Genomic DNA, 21,437 nt, shown 5'->3' with positions numbered 1-21,437 from the left:
CTTCTGGGAGTGTCAAGGCGAGATTAAGACATTGGCACTACAAGCACTACCCTGGCTCCTGAAGTTGCATGATGACACTAGAAGTTCAGTTTTAATTGAAAATAAAATTATATTTCTAGCACTCGTGGCTTTGAAGTAAATCTTGAAAATATGATTTGAGACTAACTGATGCAGAAATCACTGTATGTGTTGCAGATAGCCTGACAAAATAGTTTTAGGAGGTCTGAGCTGCCCCAAGCATCGTAGTGGGTGTTAGCTCTCAAACTTGCTGCTTTGGGGGGCCCAGCAGACACAACCTCGGCAGATGATTTGGGGGTGGGAAGGGGTTCTCTGCCACCACTCTGTCATGGCTCTCCTGGAGTAGTGTCTTTGATAAGCTACACTTACACACATGCTTAACTTAATGCATGTGAATAGTCCCATTAAAGTCAATGTGACTACTGACATACATAAAGTTAAGCACATATGTAAGTGTTTGCAGGATCAGGACTTAATACTTTAAACCCATTATTCTAATGCTTCCCTTTTGTAGTCCTCATAATATTTGGCCATTGTGGCCAGTATTATAATGAGGGTAGAAAACTTTTTTATTGTTCATATTAAGGGTCGATTTATATCAGAACAAAATGTATGTCTATTGCCCTTGATAGAACATAAGCCTAAATGGCTAACTATTATGGGAATTATAAAAAGAATTGTTAAAATATCAAAATTAATACAAGAGATAGAAGCCCAAATTAAATTATAATACTCCTGAGGGGATTCTGCATAATGCACGTCCGCAGAAAATGTCCCCTCGCAGAATTTCTGCAGAAAATGGCAGGGAAGCAAAGGGATGCCACGTGGGGTGGGCACATTTTTTTGTGGGGGATTGCTCCCCTCCAAATAGAGGAAAGGCAGCGGGGGGGGCACACAGGATTACGTGCCACTGCCGCCACCCCCATTTTTGCAAGCGCAGAAGCGCAGAGCTGCGTCTGGGCTCTGCTTTCTCTGTAGCTGAATCCCACCTCCTGGGTCCTAGTGCCAGTCATGCTCCCTTTCTGTATACAACGAGTGACCGCAGTGGGGCTGGGTAAGAGGAGATGGGGGAAAATGAGGGAAGGGGTGGCGAGGGGGAGAGATCATGGGAAATGAGGGGGTGTGGAATAGGTCAGGGGGAAGGGAATGTGGGAGTGAGGGTGGGGATGGAGAAGAAAAGGGGATGGGGAATTGCTGGGGTAAGGAGAGCCCGGCATGCGGCATCCCCTTGGCAACAGCTGGGGCTCCCCCATTAAACAGGCCCATTGAACTCTCACTCTGATGAACCCTACCCCTCTCACATGGACCCCTCCAACAAGACCCACACACCCAGACCTCCACCCCACTGATCCCAACCAGTTGCACATGGACCCCCACCTCATCAAGCCCCACTCCCCCAGCACCCAGACCCCCCCACTGAACCTGCCACACCCAGACCGCCCCCCCGCTGAGCCCCAACCACCTTCACCTGGATCCTCGCAGAGTCCCATTGCCCCTGCGCCTGGAACCCTACAATGCGCCCCTGTGCATCTTGATCTCCCACTGAGCTGCCCGCACCCGGATTGCCCCACACAGAAACCTCACACCTAGATCTCCCCACACTAAACTCATCCACACTTGGATCCTGCTGAGATGAGCCTGCCCACCCACACCTGGTGCACTAGGTGCAGAGGGCCAGGGCCAGGGCCCTGGGGTATTTGTGGAGCAGGCGCAGCCCTTGCACTGTGTCAGGGTCAGGTGGAGCCTCACTGCCGAGTCCCTGTACCGAAGGAGGTGGGGTCTTCAGGCTGATCTCCCACCTCAATGCAGCCAGTGGCCTGTGCTCCCCACTGCCATGCTGGAGCCTGCACATTTATTTATTAATACAATATGCTGAATGTTGCAGAATTTTAAAATATTGTGCAAATATTTAATTTTTTGCTGCATAATTTTTAACTTTTTAGGGCAGAATCCCCTCAGGAGTAATTATATAAATACATCACGGATATAGTTAATATTTGGGGTCTTGAAGCAAAAATGTTGCACAGAACCCCTCTCATCACTAACTACTGTACTAATACAGTACTAATACTAATACTAATATTAATACTAATACCTCTGCTGAAAAGGATACTAGGGATGTCCAAATCTAAGGCATCACAGTGTTAAAATGTACTCCAAAAGTCATTCAAACTAGTTGCTCTAGATCAGTTCTTCAGGTTGTCAACTGCATTTTGACACAAAGGATCAACATATCAGAAAGACTGACACACTTTTAAAATAAAAAAAGAAAACAGCATACCTTTCTCCTTGTTTCCCCCCACTTTTAGGGTTGACAAAAACTAAAAGCGGATGAGTTCCTGGAACCGGAGTGATCTAAAAGTAGGGAATAACACATGCATTCATTAATGTTGTGTGTTGCATTCAATTTATCCTACAGTAAACAGAAAGCAAAAGCTTAATGCAAACTCAGGCTGTGCTCCTGTAACTGTAATCCAGTTGAAATAATTCCACAATTTGCAATAATTCCCTTTTGACTTATTTTTTTTTTTTTTTTTACAAATTGTGTCATTTATTATTCTCTCTCTGGCATACTGTTGTGATGCCGTTTTAAACATAAGTTCCATTGAAATCAATTCAGCATTGGCACGTATAAACTATATACCTAAATAAAGAATGTATACATCTGCTGATGCAAGAAATTAATGACTTGGATCTGAGAGAGCAGGTATATCCCATGGCAGAAAAGCAATAAAGAAAACACAAGGTCTCAAGAAAAAAGTGTCTTTTTAAAACAATTTAAAACTAGCATTCCCTGTCCTTTGGGGTATGTTTTCAGCCAGGTGTGTCTAAACCTAAACTATGTGAAATGTTGAACCTAAAGGTTATGCCACAAGATGATCAGTATTTTTTTTATGTTACTAACCCTCACTAACTGAAATGGCATAAAACCATGCATTTTTTTTTAAAGTGTAGCAATCAGTACCAGTCAAAGATAGAAATACTAATATTGGAGAAGTGAATGCTGTCTATCTGCTTCCCCTCCCTCAGTTGGGGATGTAACATAATAGATATTGACATCAGTTTTTAGCTTAGAAGCAAAACTATCACCACCTTAGTAGACAATATAATTGCTCTGCACTTTCAGATATTATGGGGCACATCCTCAGCTGATGTAAATTATCATAGCTTGATTGACATAAATGAATTTATGAAAATATTCACCAGCTGAGGATCTGATCCTGTATCCCTTTTCAATCCATTAAGCAACAGTTTTACATTAAAGTTCTCCACACCATTTTATACAAACATTACATGAAAAAACACCTTAAACGAACATTAAGGTTGTAAAGTTGAGCACTCACAAGTTAGCAAAAGCCAGTATTAAGAGTGTCCCTGCTCTCAGCTGTAATGTCTGATCCCCGTGGCAAAGTCCTGTTCAGCTCCTGTAGCCCTGGGCTGGAGCATGTTCAGTGCAGATGGAATCTTCAGGGAGTTTATTTGCTAAACTTTAGCAAGTCTCCAGTGAGTATGTACAAACTGAGATTTTTCAAATGTTTATAAATTGGCCAGATTAGGTTGATTTTTGATGAAGAAATCAGTTTCTCTATCAAAATTCAAGTCCTTGCTCCAAAGCACTGAGGCACTAGTGCTTCTAATGAAATAACTGTACTTTTTTTTTTAACATTGGCAAAATGAAGTATTTCTCCTAATACTATTCTCTGAAATGGTGAAACCTTTTCAGTGAAAACTTCCAAAATATTCAGTCTAAGACAGACATATACCATGGAAAAATTCAGTTAAAGTTTGATAATGCAATAAGCAACTGAAAAAAGGTCTTACAATGTAAAGTGTCAGGCAACCTTACCTATAGATAGCACTACCAGTTCCACCTATAATTATATACAGAGTGGATCTGATTCTGATCTAATTTACACCAGGGTAAAGTCCTGTGAAGTCAACATAGTTACCCATGTGTAAAACCAATTGAACATCAGAAGCAGGGCCAATATACCTATACAGAGTATGCATTGGATGTTTGTGCATCAATATACTTTGGATATAAAATTGCAGGATATATTAAGGATTGTCATATATTTATTTCTTATCTATAATTTTAATTAATTTTAGTTGTTTAGTCCAATTCCAGTGATGTTTGTTCCTGTGAACCAATGATACTCATTGTGACAAAGATGGACTACCTATCTGAAATCCCTTAGGATTCAGGTTAATTAATGAGACTCATCTTAAGGTTACACATGATCTATTACTTCCTCTAATTAGAAATAATAATCCTGATCATTATGCTGGTTAGCTAGAAAGAAGTAAGATTAATGTGCTTAACTATGATTAATAGTCTTCTCTAAGTAGCAAAGATCCTCAGTGCCACTGAGTTACCTGCACTTTCTTCTGTGATTATGTTTTTTTCTTGATACTTTTCTAAACAAAAAAATAAATCTCATAGATGCTATTATTTCCCTTTCAAAGCTTTTACATTTCAAAGTCCAACCATATTATCATAGGTAAAAGTTCTTGGACCATCTAAAATAGCCTAATAATCAATTTCTATTCTATTCCATTCTGAAAAAAATAAGGTCTCTTTCAATTAATTCCTTATAGCTTTTCTAAATGACTTTTCTAAATAATGTAGACATTTCCAGATAATTCAAAATGCAACCTGAGATTTAGACTAAATTAGTGAACATTTTCATGCCTTAATTTAATTTAAAGAAGGCCTTCCTGAAGTTACAGAACAGGTCACTTAAATTATCTGGGCCCAATCCTGCAGTAGAAGTTTTGCCATTGTTTTCAATAGGAGAACACCAGATATATCTTTAACATGAGGACCATACTACCAATCTCACAGAAATGTTGTGAGGATCTGTTAATGTTTATATAGTGTTTTGAGAATATAAAACAGTAAATAAGTGCCAATTATTAAGTTTTCTGCTCCAAATATTTGTCTTCCAAGTTAAACTGCCTGCACACCTGTTTTGAGTAAATTACTGATGGCAGTTTCTATATTTTATAGGGAGATGGCAACATTATAAAATAAAATTTTTGTCTTGGATTATTATTGATCCAACAAAGTACAAGCATTTGTTATCTAACGGTGTAATTAAGTAGTAAAAATACACATTAACCTTAATTACCCAGCTACAAAAATTTAGCATCAGGGTGTCTTTATACAGAAAATTAGGACAACAATATGAATGTACAATTTACTATATTTATTAACCAAATCTGAGTCCTTACATAAATGTTGTTAGGAAGAATTATAAAATAAGTTCAAAAATTAAAACCCTCACAGATCTGGAGAATCGCATAGATCCATAGACTTTACGACCAAAAGGACCATCATGATCATCTACTCTGACCTCCTGCACATCACAGACCACAAAACCTCACCCGTCCACCCTGTAATAGACCCATAGCCTCTGCCTGAGTTACTGAAGTCTTCAAATCTTGATTTAATGACTTCAAGTTATAGAGAGTGTATCATTTACTCTAGTTTAAACCATGCTGCAGAGGAAAGTGAAAATCTCCCAGAGTCTCTGCCACTCTGACCTGGAGGAAAATTCTTCCCCGACTCCATATATGGCAACCAGTTAGACCCTGAGCAGATGGGTGAGACCCACCAGTCAGAAACCTGGGAAAGAATTCTCTGTACTAACTCAGAGCCCTCCCCATCTAGTGTTCCATCTCCAGCCATTTGAGGTATTTGCTGATAGCAGTCATGGACGGATTATATGGCATTTTAGGCATTCTCATCAACTATCCCCTCCATAAACATACCAAGTTCACTCTTGACACACATTAGGTTTTTGCCCCCACTATGTCCCTTCAAAGGCTGTTTCAGAACGTCACTCCTTTGATGGTTAGAAACCTTTATCTAATTTCAAGCCTAAACATATTGATGGCCAGTTTATATCCATTTGCTTTTGTGCCACATTGGCCCTTAACTTAAATGACTCCTCTCCCTCCCTGGTGTTTATTGCTCCGATGTATTTATAGAGAGCAATCATATCTCCCCTCAGCCTTTGTTTTCTTAGGCTAAACAAGCCAACCTCTTTAAATCTCCTCTCATAAGGTAGGTTCTCCATTCCCCTAGTCATCCTAGTAGTCCTTCTCTGCACCTGTTCCAGTCTGAATTCATCTTTCTTAAATATGGAAGACCAGAACTGCACACAGTATTCCAGATGAGGCTGTGACAGGTTAGACTCCTTGAGATACCACTGAGCCCGCTTCTTATGCCAGTTTGGGCACCCTTTTTATCTGTCTTGCTGAGTCAGGCTATTAAGCCTCCTCCAACACACACAGAGGCAGGGCTACACCCAACTGTAGTATGAAACAGACATTGAGATCAGTTCTGGGAAGGCTCAGTTTCAGGGACTTACTTCAGCACACAGGTGTCCACCTCCACTGGAGTGCAGAGCCAAAGATATATTATAAAATCTGCCTCTTCCTTCAATGTGGAGGAAGCTATGCAAAACTTCTCCCCCCCCCACACACCCAGTTAGAAATTACAGAAACTGGGTTTAATAATAAACAAAACAAATTTTATTAACTACAAAAGGCAGATTTCAAGTGGTAAAAGGGGTAGCAGACAGAACAAAGCAGATTACTAAGCAAATCAAACCAAACACGCAAACTAAGCTAGTTTCACTAAAGAAATTGTTACAAATAGAATTTCTCACCCTAGATATTGTTGCAGGCAGATTACAGGAAGTCTTGAAAGGCAACTGCACTGGTCTCCCTCTTGAGACCTCAAGTATTATTACTCACAAGTTAGATGCCCTTTTAACCCAGCTTGGGTTCAACCCTTCTCCCCCACTCCATTCAGTTCTTGCCTCCAGGTGTTTTTCAGTGTCTCTTTGGGTGGGGAGGCAGAGGAGAACCATGATGTCATTCCCCTGCCTTATATAGTTCTTGTGCAAGGAGGCTTTGACTTCTAGTGAAAAACCACTGGCATTCCAAAAGGGGAGGGGATAGCTCAGTGGTTTGAGCATTGGCCTGCTAAACCCAGGATTGTGAGTTTAATCCTTGAGGGGGCCATTTAGGGGCAAAAATCTGTCTGGGGATTGGTCCTGCTTTGAGCAGGGGGTTGGACTAGATGACCTCCTGAGGTCCCTTCCAACCCTGATATTCTATGATTCTAAGTACCAGTGACTCAGATGCCTGTCTCTGCATGGCTGTGGCAGCCATTGCTCGTAGACTGTCTCCAGTGTCCACAGGAAGACTAACCTCTTTCAGAGTCCATTGTCTCTGATAATGGCCCATTAGCCCTGTCTGGCTTTTCCACTGTTGTACCTGAAGGGCTGGTTGGGGTTGACACCCAAAGTAACACATTTGAAATACAGATACATAGTTAATATTCCTATCTTCAGATACAGAAATGATACAGGCATACAAATTGGATCATTATATTCAGTAAATCATAACCTTTCCAAACATATCTTACATGAGCCAACTTACATAAAGTATATCTCAGTTATGTCATATATGTATCATAAGCATATTTTCATAAAGAATATGGAGTGAAATGTCACAGAGGTCTTGTACAATGGTAATAACACCTCTCTTTCTCTACTGGAAATACCTCTCCTGATGCATCCTAGTATTTCTTGAGCCTTTTTTTCATGCCCACATCATATTGGCAGTTCACTGTCATCCTGCGATTGACAAGGTCTTTCCCTTGCTCTGTTGCTTCCAACTGATACATCCGAAGCTTATAGCAAAAAATTCTTGTTGTTAGTCCCTAAATGCATGACCTTGCATTTCGCACTAGTAAATTTTGTAAGGTCATGTAAAACCATGTTGTATTTTATTCCAATTACCATTTACCTCTGTGTCCTTAACTACTTTCTCTTTCAAAATTTGTTCCAAGACTTTGCATACAATTGAAGTCAAACTAATGGGACGGTAGTTTCCTGGATCACTTTTTCTTCCTTTCTTAATTATAGGTACTATATTTGCAATTCTCAAGTCACAGGGCACAGCCCCTGAGTTTACAGATTTATTAAAATTCCTTGCTATTGAGTTTGCAATTTCATGTGCCAGTTCCTTTTTAATATTCTTGGATGAAGATTATCCAGGTCCCTGATTTGGTCCCATTAAGTTGTTTGACTTCCCCCTCAGATGTAGTAATTTCTACTTACATATCCTCATTTCCATTAGCCACCTGCTACTGCCCCCCAAACTCCTCATTATTCTTATTAAAAACTGACGCAAAGTATTCGGTTGGGTGTTGGACTATACCTATATTATCTTTAATCTCCACCCATCCTCTGTCCTTAGTGGTTCCAGTTCTTTCCTTGTTTTCTTCCTATGGCTAAAGTGTCTTTTATTGTTGGTTTTAATTTCCTTTGTAAACTCCAACTCTGCTTGGCTTTTGGCAGTTCTCACTTTTCCCCTACACCTTCTGACCTCCAGTAGGTAGCTTTCCTTTCTGATCCATCTCTTCTTCCATTCCTTGCAGGCTTTCTGCTTTCTCTTAATATTTTGTTTGAGAAGCTTGTTCATCCAGTTTTGTCTGCAACTCTTCCCTACAAATTGTTTCCCTTTGCTTGGGATGAAGACTCTAGATAGTTTCTCCAAGTTTATCTTAAAGTAATTCCAAGCCTCATCCACATTCAGATTCTTGACTTCAGTCCAGTTAACTTCCCTAACTAATTCTCTTAATTTTTTAAAAATTGCCGTTTAAAAATCAAGGCCCCCAGCTGCAGATGTAATTTTAGCTTACACTGCGTTAAGTCATGATCACTCAAACCAAGGTTGCCCTCTAAGTAATTCTCGCTACTTATCAATACTAAATTTATAATAGCATCCCCTCTTGTTGGTTCAGTGACTATTTGGTGAAGAAATCTGTTGGCTATCATATCCAGGAATATCTGGGTTCTATCATTATTAGTAGCACTTGTCTATATCTGGGAAATTAAAGTCTCCCATAATCACACAATTCCCAGTAGTATTTATTTCATTAAAATGTTAAAGAAGTCTCTGTCCTTATACAAATCAGATCCTGGAGGTCTGTAGCAGACCCCAAGCACCATCCCACTGTTGCCTTTCTTCCCCAAAGTTATTTGATTTTATCCCTTACACCAAACAGATTTCATTTTATTCCTTACACCAATTCTAATTTCTTTACAGCCTACCTCACAATTGGTATAGGATACTACTCCACCATCTTTACCTTTATTTCTATCTTTCCTGAGCAGCACATACCCGTCAATATCTGTATTCCAAGCATGACTACTATTCCACGGTGTTTCCATTACCCCTATAATATCTGGTTCTAGTTCTAGTATTTTATTACGCAGGCTCCTTGAATTGGTGTACAGGTATCACAGTTGTCTCTGCTTGGCTTCACCCAGATTCCTTGTCCAAGTAGGTACAGTCATTTTACTGCCAACTGCTGCAGCACCACAGGAGGAAAAAGGGGGACTTCGAAGTACACAGGATCAACCAAGCCATTTAAGACATTAAAAGTTAAACCAATACCTGAAACTGCACCTTAGTGCTTTTGAAAATTCCAACAGAAACACCCTAATGGGCCCTAAGGTGCAACTGGGTCACGTAGATTCAAAGAAACAGCTTCCTGGCCAAACAAATAATAAAAGTACTTTTCATCACTAGCACTAGCAGGGCGTTCTAAAGTAGTAAAGAATCCAATAAATCCCCAAGCTTTGAACCTGTCTTACAAAATGCAGGTAAACTCCCTCAACCAAAGGCACAGATATCACTTTTGCCATATCTTCCGGTTGTTTCCCAGACCTACTACTATAAACTCAGGCTCATATGGACAAAGCCTCAGCAATTTTGCCTTCAACCAAGCTTGAATCCTGGTAAGAAACATGGTATTACTCTATTATTGTTCATATAGTTCCCATGTGTGTGCATGGTGCTTTACAAAAAAATAAAAATAAAAATGGAGTCCCTTCACCATGTATCAGATAAATAGAAACACAGAGCTTAGTGTTATCTGCAAAGTATGGACAACATAGGCTGTACAGTCAGCTACTGAGGGGCTTGAATCATGCTTCAGCCTGGTACCGGAACATTTTTGTGGCTAAAAATACTTTAAAAGAGCTTCAGAAGTTCCACCTGTCTCACTCTAGAGAGCTGAGAACCAGGAATGAGAATCTTGCACAGATTACATTCTTAGAGAAGGAAACATTTACATTATTGTAAGGTAAATGGTAGTATTTTCCAATACTTAGAAGAATTGGAAATATTCATACCATACTGTAGGAAATGGTTCCTTTTTAAGGTTGCTCAATGTATTGTCTTCTCTTAACCTATAAATGCCCATATAAAACAAATAAAACAACAACAACCACCACCACACCTGAAGTCCTTGTCCATCTACAGTGACGGAATTTGCTCTTTGCATCTTAGTCCGTTCTCCCAATTTGTTCATTTGCTGGGGGCAACTCTTTTCTTTTTTCACAGTTGCCTGTCTTTCCTAGAAGAAAAGTACAAAAGGGCATTTTAACATGGAATACAAGTTTACTCTAGCTGATGTAGTGGAACCATGTACTAGCTTTTCCACTAGAGGCAAACATTCAGATCCTGCATTAGCAAAATGAGATCTCGGTCAAGTCACTACGTGATGTTTGGGTACTTCACACAACATCTATTTATGTGCCTAGACGTGCCACAGAGACTAGGCAATAGATAGATGACAACTGTCCAATCACAAAACAAATGCAATGGTGTGAAAGATAATCTGACATTGTATTATCCCCATCTGTCAGGTCTAGGTTCTCTAATGTGGAAGCTAATCACATAAAATCCTAATAATTTAAAATGAAATTCTTTAACAGATCACTAATCTCTTGAAAACTGTTTCTGATCCAGGACAGACAGTTTTTTGAGGGCACTTTCATTGGGTACTGGCAAAATATTCTCATACTTTCAGGTACTGTAATAAACTGACTATATAGATTTAAGAGAAATCTTTTCTTTTATCAAAGATACATTTTGTGGACTAGGGAAACAATATACAGAGAGCATAGCTAACCTACATCAGACTTCTAAGAGGTTGGCAACTTCTGATAATATTGATGCATAGGACATATGGGTGGGTGAAAGGCAGAGAAGATACAACTCTTTAGAAAGAGAAATAATGTGAGATTTGACAACCAGATTTTCAACTGTTTATCAACTAGTTTCACCAAACTTTGTGATACCATTAAAATTAAAAAGAGGCAGAATTCTACTTATTCTATTTATAAAATAGATCCATCATGTCCTTTTTCATATGTCCACAAAATACAATGCAAAATGATATGGCAGATCTTGATTACTTAAAATCTGTGTCCCCAATCCTGGGCTGTGCTCCATTAATTTTATATCACTCCAGACATGCAAAGGGGCTTTAAACTAGCCAGGGGATTAGATTGGCACAGAACTAGCTCAGCAGGAAACCACATGAAGGGCACTTTTGTGCCACTACCCTCACTCCCCCCAACTGTGCTCAATAAGCAATGTATTAAATGCCACAGCTTATGTTACATACTGGGGCAAATCAATCCCTGGGGTACTTGCAACAAAGCCAATGGGGTTTCACTGCAATTATTTTGTCCCATTCTTTCTAAAGGAGTTTAAACTAATTAGTAAGAGATTTTGACACAGATTCTCTGGCATAGCTGACAGGCATTCAGCTTAGTACAATGCCTGAACAGCACTATTGTTATTGGGGTTTAGTTGAGAGGCAGCAGTGCCTTTGTACCATCATTGTGTTCCCAAAATTAGGGGCTGGGCAGAGGTCATTCTTGCCCTGGCAGAAATTAGTGCTCCTAGTTGCCTCAGGATGCTCTAAGTTGTACCTGGCTGCCTATGGCCACAAAGAGACCTTTTCAGCAGGGAGGGATTGCTGAAGGACAGTAGCATTCTGACCTCCAATAGTAGCCTACAGGTGTATAGCACAGAACAGATATGGCACTGTATACTTGCTGGATATTTTCCCTATACAGGGAGAATCTTCAAAAGGCCAGTTAAGTTGGATGTTTTGACCTTCTGGATGTTTTGCACTTCTGTACCAGTACAATAGGATTATAGTGGGCTGGGAAGGGGCTCCCTGCACCATCCATTTTACCCTCCGGCACTTGGGGAAGCTTTCTGAGGCAACCGCACAGGGACGGAGGATTGGCTCCTCCTCTTCCCTTCCCCTTGTGAAGAAGGAGGATCTGTCTGGAAAGAGGGCCAGTCTCTCAGACAGTCCCTGGATATTCAGCTCTAAGGGCTTAGTCTCCCAGAGTATATTACCTCTTTGTGTGGTTTACTTTCTACCCCTCTTCCTGGCGCATATTGCTTTGCTGTCAATCAGAACTGTTTTGGGTTTAGTGCATTTTGTGACTATTACCTCCTCTGCTGAACTACTTCTGTTTCCCTCAGTCTCTGGGTGGAGCAGCCTTCTTCCTGTTCACCACCCCTTCCAGTGGTAAATTCCCCACTTTTAATCTCCTGCCCCTTCAAGGTGCATCTTGTTAGTGTGGAACATGCCCAGAAGAGCTTGTTAGTCTCCTCCTTACCAGTGTGAGGACATGCCCCTTCACAGGGCCCAAGAATCTGGCACATAACTTAGTTGTTTTAAATATCAAAGTACATTTAATGATTATTCAAGGGACAGATTAACAGTGTTGGCCAGGCATTGTACAAGCTTACCTGAACAACCTTGGCAATGCATCTCAGCACTGACCTGCAAAACACACACTCTCTGTGTTGCCCCTAAGACTGTCAACAGTGCATGGCTTTTATGATTTTTACAAATTGGGACCAGGATGAGACAATCAATCTGATTTTCATTTTTTATCTAACACAAGAGTTAAACTCAGGTATGCCTTGCACAAATCCACTGTGCCACTCACTCTAGTATTTTTTAAATGGGAAATCTGTTGGTGCTATGAGCAAAGAGAGACAATTTCAAATATTAAAACAAATTCTGCACAACAAGAAACATTCTAAACAACTTTGGAAATAATTATCATCATCATCAATCACTCAAAAATTAATAAGAACTACATGAGGAGAAAATACCTGAGTTAAGTAGGATTTTGTAATACCTTGGTGCAAAAGATCAAATATGGCTATTGATGTTGCAGTATTTTCAAATCTCAAACCATCTGTGGCTGATATACAAAAATGGTTTAAGGACAGAAGTCAGGGGATTGGGGAGAATTCAAACTCTAAATAGTGTTAAATTGAGCAACATATTGTATAGTAACTCCAGAACTCTGAAGATAAGGGAAAGGGGTAAAATCCAACATATAAAGGGGGAAATAATTTTAAAAGAGAGAAAATAAATTATTTTAAAAAATAGGTCTATTCCTAATATGTGCTGTTAAAAATCTCTTTTTACACCATGCTGTTTCTCAGAGAAAAAGTATTTTTACATTGCTGAGAATGGTCTTGACAAAAGCAATGTTTACCACAATGCCCAAACCTGCTGTTATTGATCATTCACAAACTAGAAGCAGCAAGTGATGATTACCTCAAGCACAGTTGTTGTTGTTTTTTTTAATCCCAGCGTGAGACACAGATAACAGCAAAGCCCCTCAGTTGGCACTATGACTGATACTTCCATTTCCAGCAACCTCCTTTATCCAGCTTGTATTACTTGTGGTCTGGGTTAGAGAACAATTTGCCTAACTGAACAAGAAAGCTTCTCCTGCACAGTTATACTATAAAATTTCTCCATACATTGGAAACAGAAAAATCTACAGGCTTTAAGAGAAATATAGGAGTTTTCTATAGCATCTCTATACCCTATAGAGTATAATGGAAAATTTATATTCCTGCTATAGAACTCCATTAGAGGTTATGAAAATCTACAGAACAGACATTATCTACTATAATCTATTGTTTTACAGTGATTTCTAAAAATGTATATTTATTTTGTATTAACTTCTACAGGACTTTCCCACAAGGGACTGCTTCAGTGAATCTAATGCCTGCTTCAAAAATGGTGTTGCAATACATCCATCAATCCCAACTGCAACTCTAAACATCTCAAATGTACAGAACCAAAACAGTGTTTCTCTATTATGGGCACCTGCTGTCACTTTTCCAAGTGATGGTGGGGGTCACGTTGCTGGGGCAGGGATGTAATGGCAGAACCAGAGTGAGTAGCATGTTGCAGTATGCTTAGGATCATGAATTGCCTTATTTTGGTCTGTCATGTCCACAGGCTACCTTTACCTCCTCTGTACTTCCTGCCATCTATCTTAGATATAGGACATATAGGACACCAGAGTATGTCGCTGGGTGCCAGAAGAGTGCCCTCTCTGTAATGTTTTGGAAGGGGCAGATAAGGGACTGTCCACCTTCTATTCCACACTCCTGCTGCTAGGCACAGGTTTTGTATGTGTGTTGCACCAACAAGGATCTGGCTCATAGTAGAGATACATCTTGACTGTTTACTGTACATTTGCATTAATACAAATACAAAAAAATTTACATGGCCAAAAATTTTTCTCTCAGATTCCCTGGCACTGATGTTCTGTATATGTCTATCAAAGAAAATCTAAATGAAGGTTCCTTTCTAATTACAATTTAAAAGGAATATTTTTTTAAGAATTGGGATATTACTATGATATCCAAGATTTTATCAGAAACTAAAAATGGCATTTTAAAGAGATAATAACAATTTAATAAAAACATTTCTGAATAATGGTGCACAACTTTTAAATTAATGTTAGGCAAAGCTGACACTTAAAAAAAATGAAATTGCAAAATGCAGACATTTATTTCCAAGGTGAGAGACATTTATACTACAACTATGTTCTATTCAATGATTTTTTTCATTAGGACATACAAAATGAATGATGTAGCTGTAAATTATTTTGTCTGATGGACATGGGTGAAGTTGAGTGAGAGTTACTCAGTGTAGCACTTTGAAAAGTTAATGTACATTTTGATGGCTTAAGGAATCAAATTGTTCTGCTCTTCTGTCCATTCGTCAGGTTGATAACATTTAAAACAACCCTTGTTACACCAAGTGAGTACTCTAATTCTACACATTTTCCCACCTTTCATATCCCCTTTTCTCCCCCTCACATTCCCCACTTTGTCATACTATCCTTTGGCTGTCAGACAGGATGGAACGTGGATCACTCAATATCACTCCAGGGAATCACTGTTGAGTACCATGAAGCACTGCCTCCAGATAAGAGAGAGAACCTGAAAACTGAAATAGGCCTTTTCAAATGACAATGTAGACTTCCACCACTAAACCACTAGGCCAGCCCCAAAATGCACTTTATTGCAAGAAGAATGTTGCAATATCAAGACCCTTTTACACTTATGTATATGTGGACACCTCTATGTTACGCACCTCAGGGAGTGAAACTCCTAAAGTAGGTAGAGTCTGTTGGGGAAAAAAACGTTTCAGCTAAAACATTAGAACAATGGGAGGTGGGAGGGGAAATCCACTAAAAGGAACATTAAGTTACAACAGTCATGCTGAACAAGTAATCAACAAATAAGTGAGCTGGTTTATTCCTATTTCTGACACTCTTCCACAAAAGTATATTCTCACAGCATTATGGCTACCACATCACATGATTCATATTTCTGAGAATGAGGCTGAGAACACTTGCTTACAGATTCAGAGAAATAATGTGGAAAAAATGTCTGTGTTGCCTGAAATAGTTTAAAGAGACACCTTTTGCTTCTTGTAAATATTTTCTTCTTTTTTTGTCCTTTTAATTTTTTGAATCCTAGTCCAAAGCCAGGAGCGACTGATAAACCATCTTTTTCTACTAATTGGTTAAGAAACTATACAGTGTGCATGTACAGAAATAATTTCTGTTTTCTGTTGATAGGCAAAGGTATACAGTACTACACGTTTTAAAAAATGAAACTGTGACATTCACAAATACAGCTCTGTCTACTCGCACTAGGGTGTGCAATAAACTGTATTGAAGGCAACTGATGGAGCAAATAGATACATGGGCATCTGATGTCCATGAATCTCCAGGAGCAGATCATTCATCAAAAGCTGTCTCTGTGCCATAAGCATCTGGGAACTGACTAACAAGGGTCAAAGAAAACCTGAGTTACCCATTTATTGTGAGAGCTGTTTTATTACAAGCTTTTCAATAATATTACACAAACATGAGAGTAAGAGCCAGATCAAAGATGGGAGAGATTGTTGACATCCACATCTACGTATTTTTTAAAAGCAGGCTGCTCTAATCTTGCACCAGCTGCCCTCATTCCCAAGGGGCTACGCCAGCAGCTCGTGATCAGTCAGGTACCTGGACATCTTGGCCAAACCTTTTTCCTTTAGCTATATGCCTGCACTGGAGGCCAGGAGAGGGGACAGCCTCAGAGCTACTATAGAGGCTCTCTCTATGCCTCCCAAGGTTTCCCTCAGCTGTCTGGTTACATTAAATATGAGACTGCTTTGCAACAGGAGAGTACCACAAAGCAGCTGGGCTGTACTGGTGAATATAACAGAAAAATAGCATAGATAAGTTGTTTAGAACATTTTCTCTATTAATTACTCTTTCCCTTGTACTCTATTGTGTAAGCTATTTTGAGAACAAGGCTATCTTTGTATGGAGTCTGATATTTTTGTTAAGTGTTTAGCTATCAAATTAAAAAAATAAAAAAGTCCTGTTAAGATCACAAACAGATTATTATTTTCCTGTGTTCACATTTCTGGACCTTTGGTGCACTTCTTGAGCGACTGAAGACAGTTGGCCTTTGATCTCACAACTCAAAGAATGCATCAACAGTAAGGCCCAAGACAGCATGGCTTATTACTTACATTTAAAACCTAAAATAAACGTATACAATAGTAGCTAATAATACATGATCCTCTAAGAAAGAAGATACAAACTGAAAAAGTCGATTTAAGATAAACGTGTATTAAAGTCCAATGGAAGATGATCCGAGAAACAAATTTAGGAATGGATAACAGCGATGGGGCAGGCAGGCAGCGAGGTATAATTCAAAATGATTGAACGTCTGCCATTTCAGTTTATCAGCATCTTATTCATTTTAACATTGAACTGTGTTTGCAATACAGATAATTAATTGGAAAGATACTTTCTTTCCTCCAGGGCAATTATTAATTTCAATCTGACTTCAAAGAAATGGAAAAACTCTTGCTGTAGATAAGAACACCATTGTATTTCAACTGTTTTAGATTTGCAGAGAACTGAATCTGAAATTTGATATAATGTGTTTGAGGAAAATACCTTTCTCTGTGTTTTAATCTCACAGTTTCATTATACGGTGTGCAACACTATTACATAAATTTTGCAGTGCAAGGACATACACAAATAATGCTTACTAGTGTAAATATAAGTTACTTAAATAGGTGAAATTTACCCCTCTGCAGAAGCCTTGAACAAGTCCTATGACCTACTTAACATCATTTTTGAGGGTTTGAAAGGTGCATAGGCTTTGAGCTGACTCTCTGCACAAGAGTGAATTTCACCCATACACTGTACATGAGAAGAACAGATGAATAGTCTTAAGGTTAAGGCACAGGAATAGGATCCAGGATAACTAATTCCCAGTTCTGTCACAATTTCCTGTCATGCCATTGCCAAGTCACTTACCTTTCCTATGCATCATAAAGCTTGCTTTTATAATGTGTATTTTCACCAGATAAAAGAAAATCTGAATTGATTTATGCAAGAGAATGTAAGGCAGTGTGAGGTATTCTAAGGTTTCTATTGCAATAACTTTTAGGAATAACCAAATCACTCAGGAATGGCCGAACAATGACTTAGGCAGATAATCCTAACTACTGGCAATAAACCCCCCACATCACCACATGCTGACTTTATGCTCAATTTGCTTTATGGTCAATTTTATCCATTTTATTTCTTTCACTTTTTGATACAGCTTAATGTCACTCCACTATTTCTTTTTGAAATTGATTAGTTACTATGGAAACAATGATGTGTGGAGCTTCATAATATACCCAATGTAAAGTCAATGTACATAATGGTTTACAGTTTGTACCTTGTTTCGTAAATACAAAGTTTGGATTATGGTTTTTAAGATCACTTACGTGGATTGAAGTAATTATATGCAGTAACTCCAATGAAGTAAATGAAGTTTCACCAGAGTGAAAGCGGTAAAAGTGACAGTAGAATCAGATTTATTATGAATAAATCATATTATGTGATTTGGTTGATTTGTTGTTACACAAAGGAACATATATGATTTAGAGTGGATAGAGAGAAAATCTAATTATTCTATTACTTGTTTACACTGATAGAAAGAACAGTGTGGTTGTACATTGATAAAATGAAACAAAGAGAGAGAAGGCACCAAAATAGAGAAGCCAAGATGTCAGGCAGCCTTACTCCTTTTTTGCTTCATATAAAAAGCCATATTGTAAAGAGAGAGCAGCTTTTCTTTCTTATTGGAGACTCACTCATCCCATTCCAATACTCCATTTCTAACCTGGTTATAGTCTAATTCTATACTCACGCTAGGCTAGGATTCAATTGAGTTAAAGATTTTTAAACTCACTGCCAGTCAACTTTATCATGAACTTTCATTATGTGCATGTAATTAATTGGGTCCAATGAACAATATCAGCACTGAGTTATAGACTTTTCCCCCCACCATATAATTAGAATATAATTACCCACAGGATATCAGAATGATGCAAAACCTTTCCTCTAAATGTGCCCTCATTAGGAAACAAGTCTCAATGTACATTTATTCAATCAGTGTGAATTAATTAAAACGTTACTGAAATAAAAGAGGGTAGCAATAAAGTGTATCTGACATCTATTAAAAGACTATCACTTGAGATCTGCATGCACAGTTTATAACTAAACTCATTTAAGTCAAGCAAGAAACTTTACCATACAATATACAATATATACAATAAACTGGAACTGTGAATATGGCCCATTTTAAAGTAGACAAAATATGTCTTATTAAAACATGTAAAAATTACAGATGAGCCATGTACAAAGTGCTAGATCTTTGTATGATATGGAATCATGGAAAGTCTTCTGTGTATCTATATAGTTGCTTTAAAGAATACACATTGTCAATTCCCAAAATGTGTGTGTTTCCCATATTTTTCAGCTGAGAGCTTTGCCTACTGAATGTATAGGCAGAATCTGGTAGGCCTCGTTTTGAAAGATACTTCATGTCTGGATGGGAGATCTGAATTTAATGTGTTCTCAAACCCTGCTTCTTTAACTGGCTGTTAGAGTCACATGTTAGAGGTGATCATCTTGCATCCTCTTTGGGAGTAAGTGCTTTTTTTGTTTGTTTACATATTTAACAATCTTAATATTTTACTGTTACTCAAAATTGGAGGTTTTATGAACCTATATGTTATATCAGAGCTTGACATTATTATGAAGTAATTTGGATATGTGACAGAGAATGTGTCACTGAAAGCCTGTTGGTTACAGAGAGTCAGGTCATGATCCTGAAAAGTATTCTCCACGAGTTGCTCCATCAGCTTGATGGTAGCTCCACTGAAATCAGTGAGGTTCTATGTGGGTACAGAGGTCTGCTCATGCATTGCAACTTGCAGGATTGGGGCCACAGACTGTAACCCCTTTTGCAATAATAAATGCGGTGATATGATGTATTACAAAGGACATAATTCACATTAAGGAACATAATACATCATACGGAAAGTTTGTAAAATGGCCTGGGTGAAATCTGTATCTGATTTGCTGATTTACTAATATGTAAAAAAATAAAAAAGCATCTTGTGCTATTTTGAATGCAAAAGAGCACATTTAAAAAAATACATAACATTAATTATTTGATACCATTGTAATTCACAAACAGCAAATGGATTTATATCAAACTTTCTCAAACACCTAATTTCTGTGCTGAGAACAAGCATAAGAAATTTAAGACCAAAGGACAGTAGATGAAAAAACTCACAAGTGACCTAAAATAAGGAGTTTAACATGTCATGTCAATCTTGTATATAGTGTTGCTCACAGAGCACAGGACAAGATTTTATTTACTGTAATATCAATGATTATTAAGTTTATCTTCTTAGCTGCTGCCTGTTTCCATCTCTTCCAGCAGGTTGGTGATATTCAATCCATGTAACATATCTGGATAGTTTGCCCCCTTTCAACTCTACCACCTCTCCCCCCCCCCGCCCCCACCACCATACAGCTAAACTTCACTGAACATTGCTTTGTCCTTATTGTCTTCCAAAGAGCATCAATCTTCTCAGTGAAATTCTATGATATTTAACATTTCATAATCATTAAATTATTGTGAAAACAAAAATAAATCATAGAATCAACATAGAAATGTAGGACTGGAAGGCACCTTGAGAAGTCATCAAGTCCGGGCCCCAGTGCTGAGGCAGGACCAAGAAAACCTAGACCATCCCTGACAGGTGTTTGTCCAACCTGTTCTTAAAAACTTCCAGTGATGGGAATTCCACAACCTCTCTTAGAAGCCTATTCCAGAGCTTAACCTTATCATTAGAAAGTTTTTCCCAATATTTAACTTAAATCTCCCTTGCTGCAGATTAAGCCTGTTATTTTTTGTCCTACATTCAGCAGACATGGAGAACAATAGATCAGTCCTTTTTATAAAGGCCCTTAATATATTTGAAGGCTATTGTCAAGTCTCCTCTTAGTCTTCTTTTCTCAATACTAAATATGCCCCGTTTTTTTAACCCTTCATAACAGGTCAGGTTTTCTAAACCTTTTTTTCATTTTTGTGGCTCTCCTCTGGACTCTCTCTCATTTGTCCACATCTTTCCTGAAGTGTTTCGCCTAGAATTGGACACCATACTCCAGCTGAGGCCTCAAGTGTCAATTAGAATGTGACAATTACCTCCTGTGTCTTACATACAACACTACTGTTAATGCACCCCAGAATATTAGTCTTTTCCACAACTGCATCACATTCTTGACTTGTATTCAATTTGTGATCCACTATAACCTTTAGATTCATTCCAGCAGTACTACCACCTAGCCAGTTATTCTCCATTTTGTATTTGTACATTTGGTTTTTATTTCCTAAGTGAAGTACTTTGCACTTGTCTTTACTGGATTTCATCTTAGAGATTTCTGACCAATTCTCCAATTTTCAAGGTCATTTTGAATTCTAATCTTGTCCTCTAAAGTGCTTTCAACCCCCTCCCAGATGCTGTTATCCACCAATTTTATAAACACACTCTCCACTCCATTATCCAAGTCATTAATGAAAATACTGAATAGTATCATACCCAGGACTTACCCCCTGCGGAAACCCACTAGATACAACCTCCCTGTTTGACAGCAAACCACTGATAACTACTCTTTAAATAGGACCTTTCAACCAATTGTGCACCTGCCTTATAGTAATTTTATCAAGACCACATTTCCTTAGTTTGCTTATGAGAATGTCATGTGGGACAGTGACAATGGCAATAACAAAACTGTAAGAGTGCTAAAAAAAGCACATGGGTGAAGGGAATGACC

The 21,437-nt window shown here is 38.6% G+C and overlaps 1 protein-coding gene across 1 annotated transcript in view; it reads right to left on the bottom strand.

Moving 5' to 3' along the window:
• Positions 1–21,437, bottom strand: part of DGKB (diacylglycerol kinase beta) — a 465,349-nt gene that overhangs the window by 295,026 nt on the left and 148,886 nt on the right. Inside the window, exons 13-14 of the mRNA XM_054021197.1 lie at positions 10,346–10,462; positions 2,300–2,373 (exon numbers count right to left, since the gene is read on the bottom strand). Coding sequence (XP_053877172.1) covers positions 2,300–2,373; positions 10,346–10,462 — 191 coding nt within the window. The remainder of the gene's footprint in view (positions 1–2,299; positions 2,374–10,345; positions 10,463–21,437) is intronic.

Source organism: Malaclemys terrapin, chromosome 2 (genome assembly GCF_027887155.1).
Source record: "Malaclemys terrapin pileata isolate rMalTer1 chromosome 2, rMalTer1.hap1, whole genome shotgun sequence".
Taxonomy (NCBI): Eukaryota; Metazoa; Chordata; order Testudines; family Emydidae; genus Malaclemys; species Malaclemys terrapin.
This window is presented reverse-complemented; position numbering and strand designations above follow the sequence as displayed.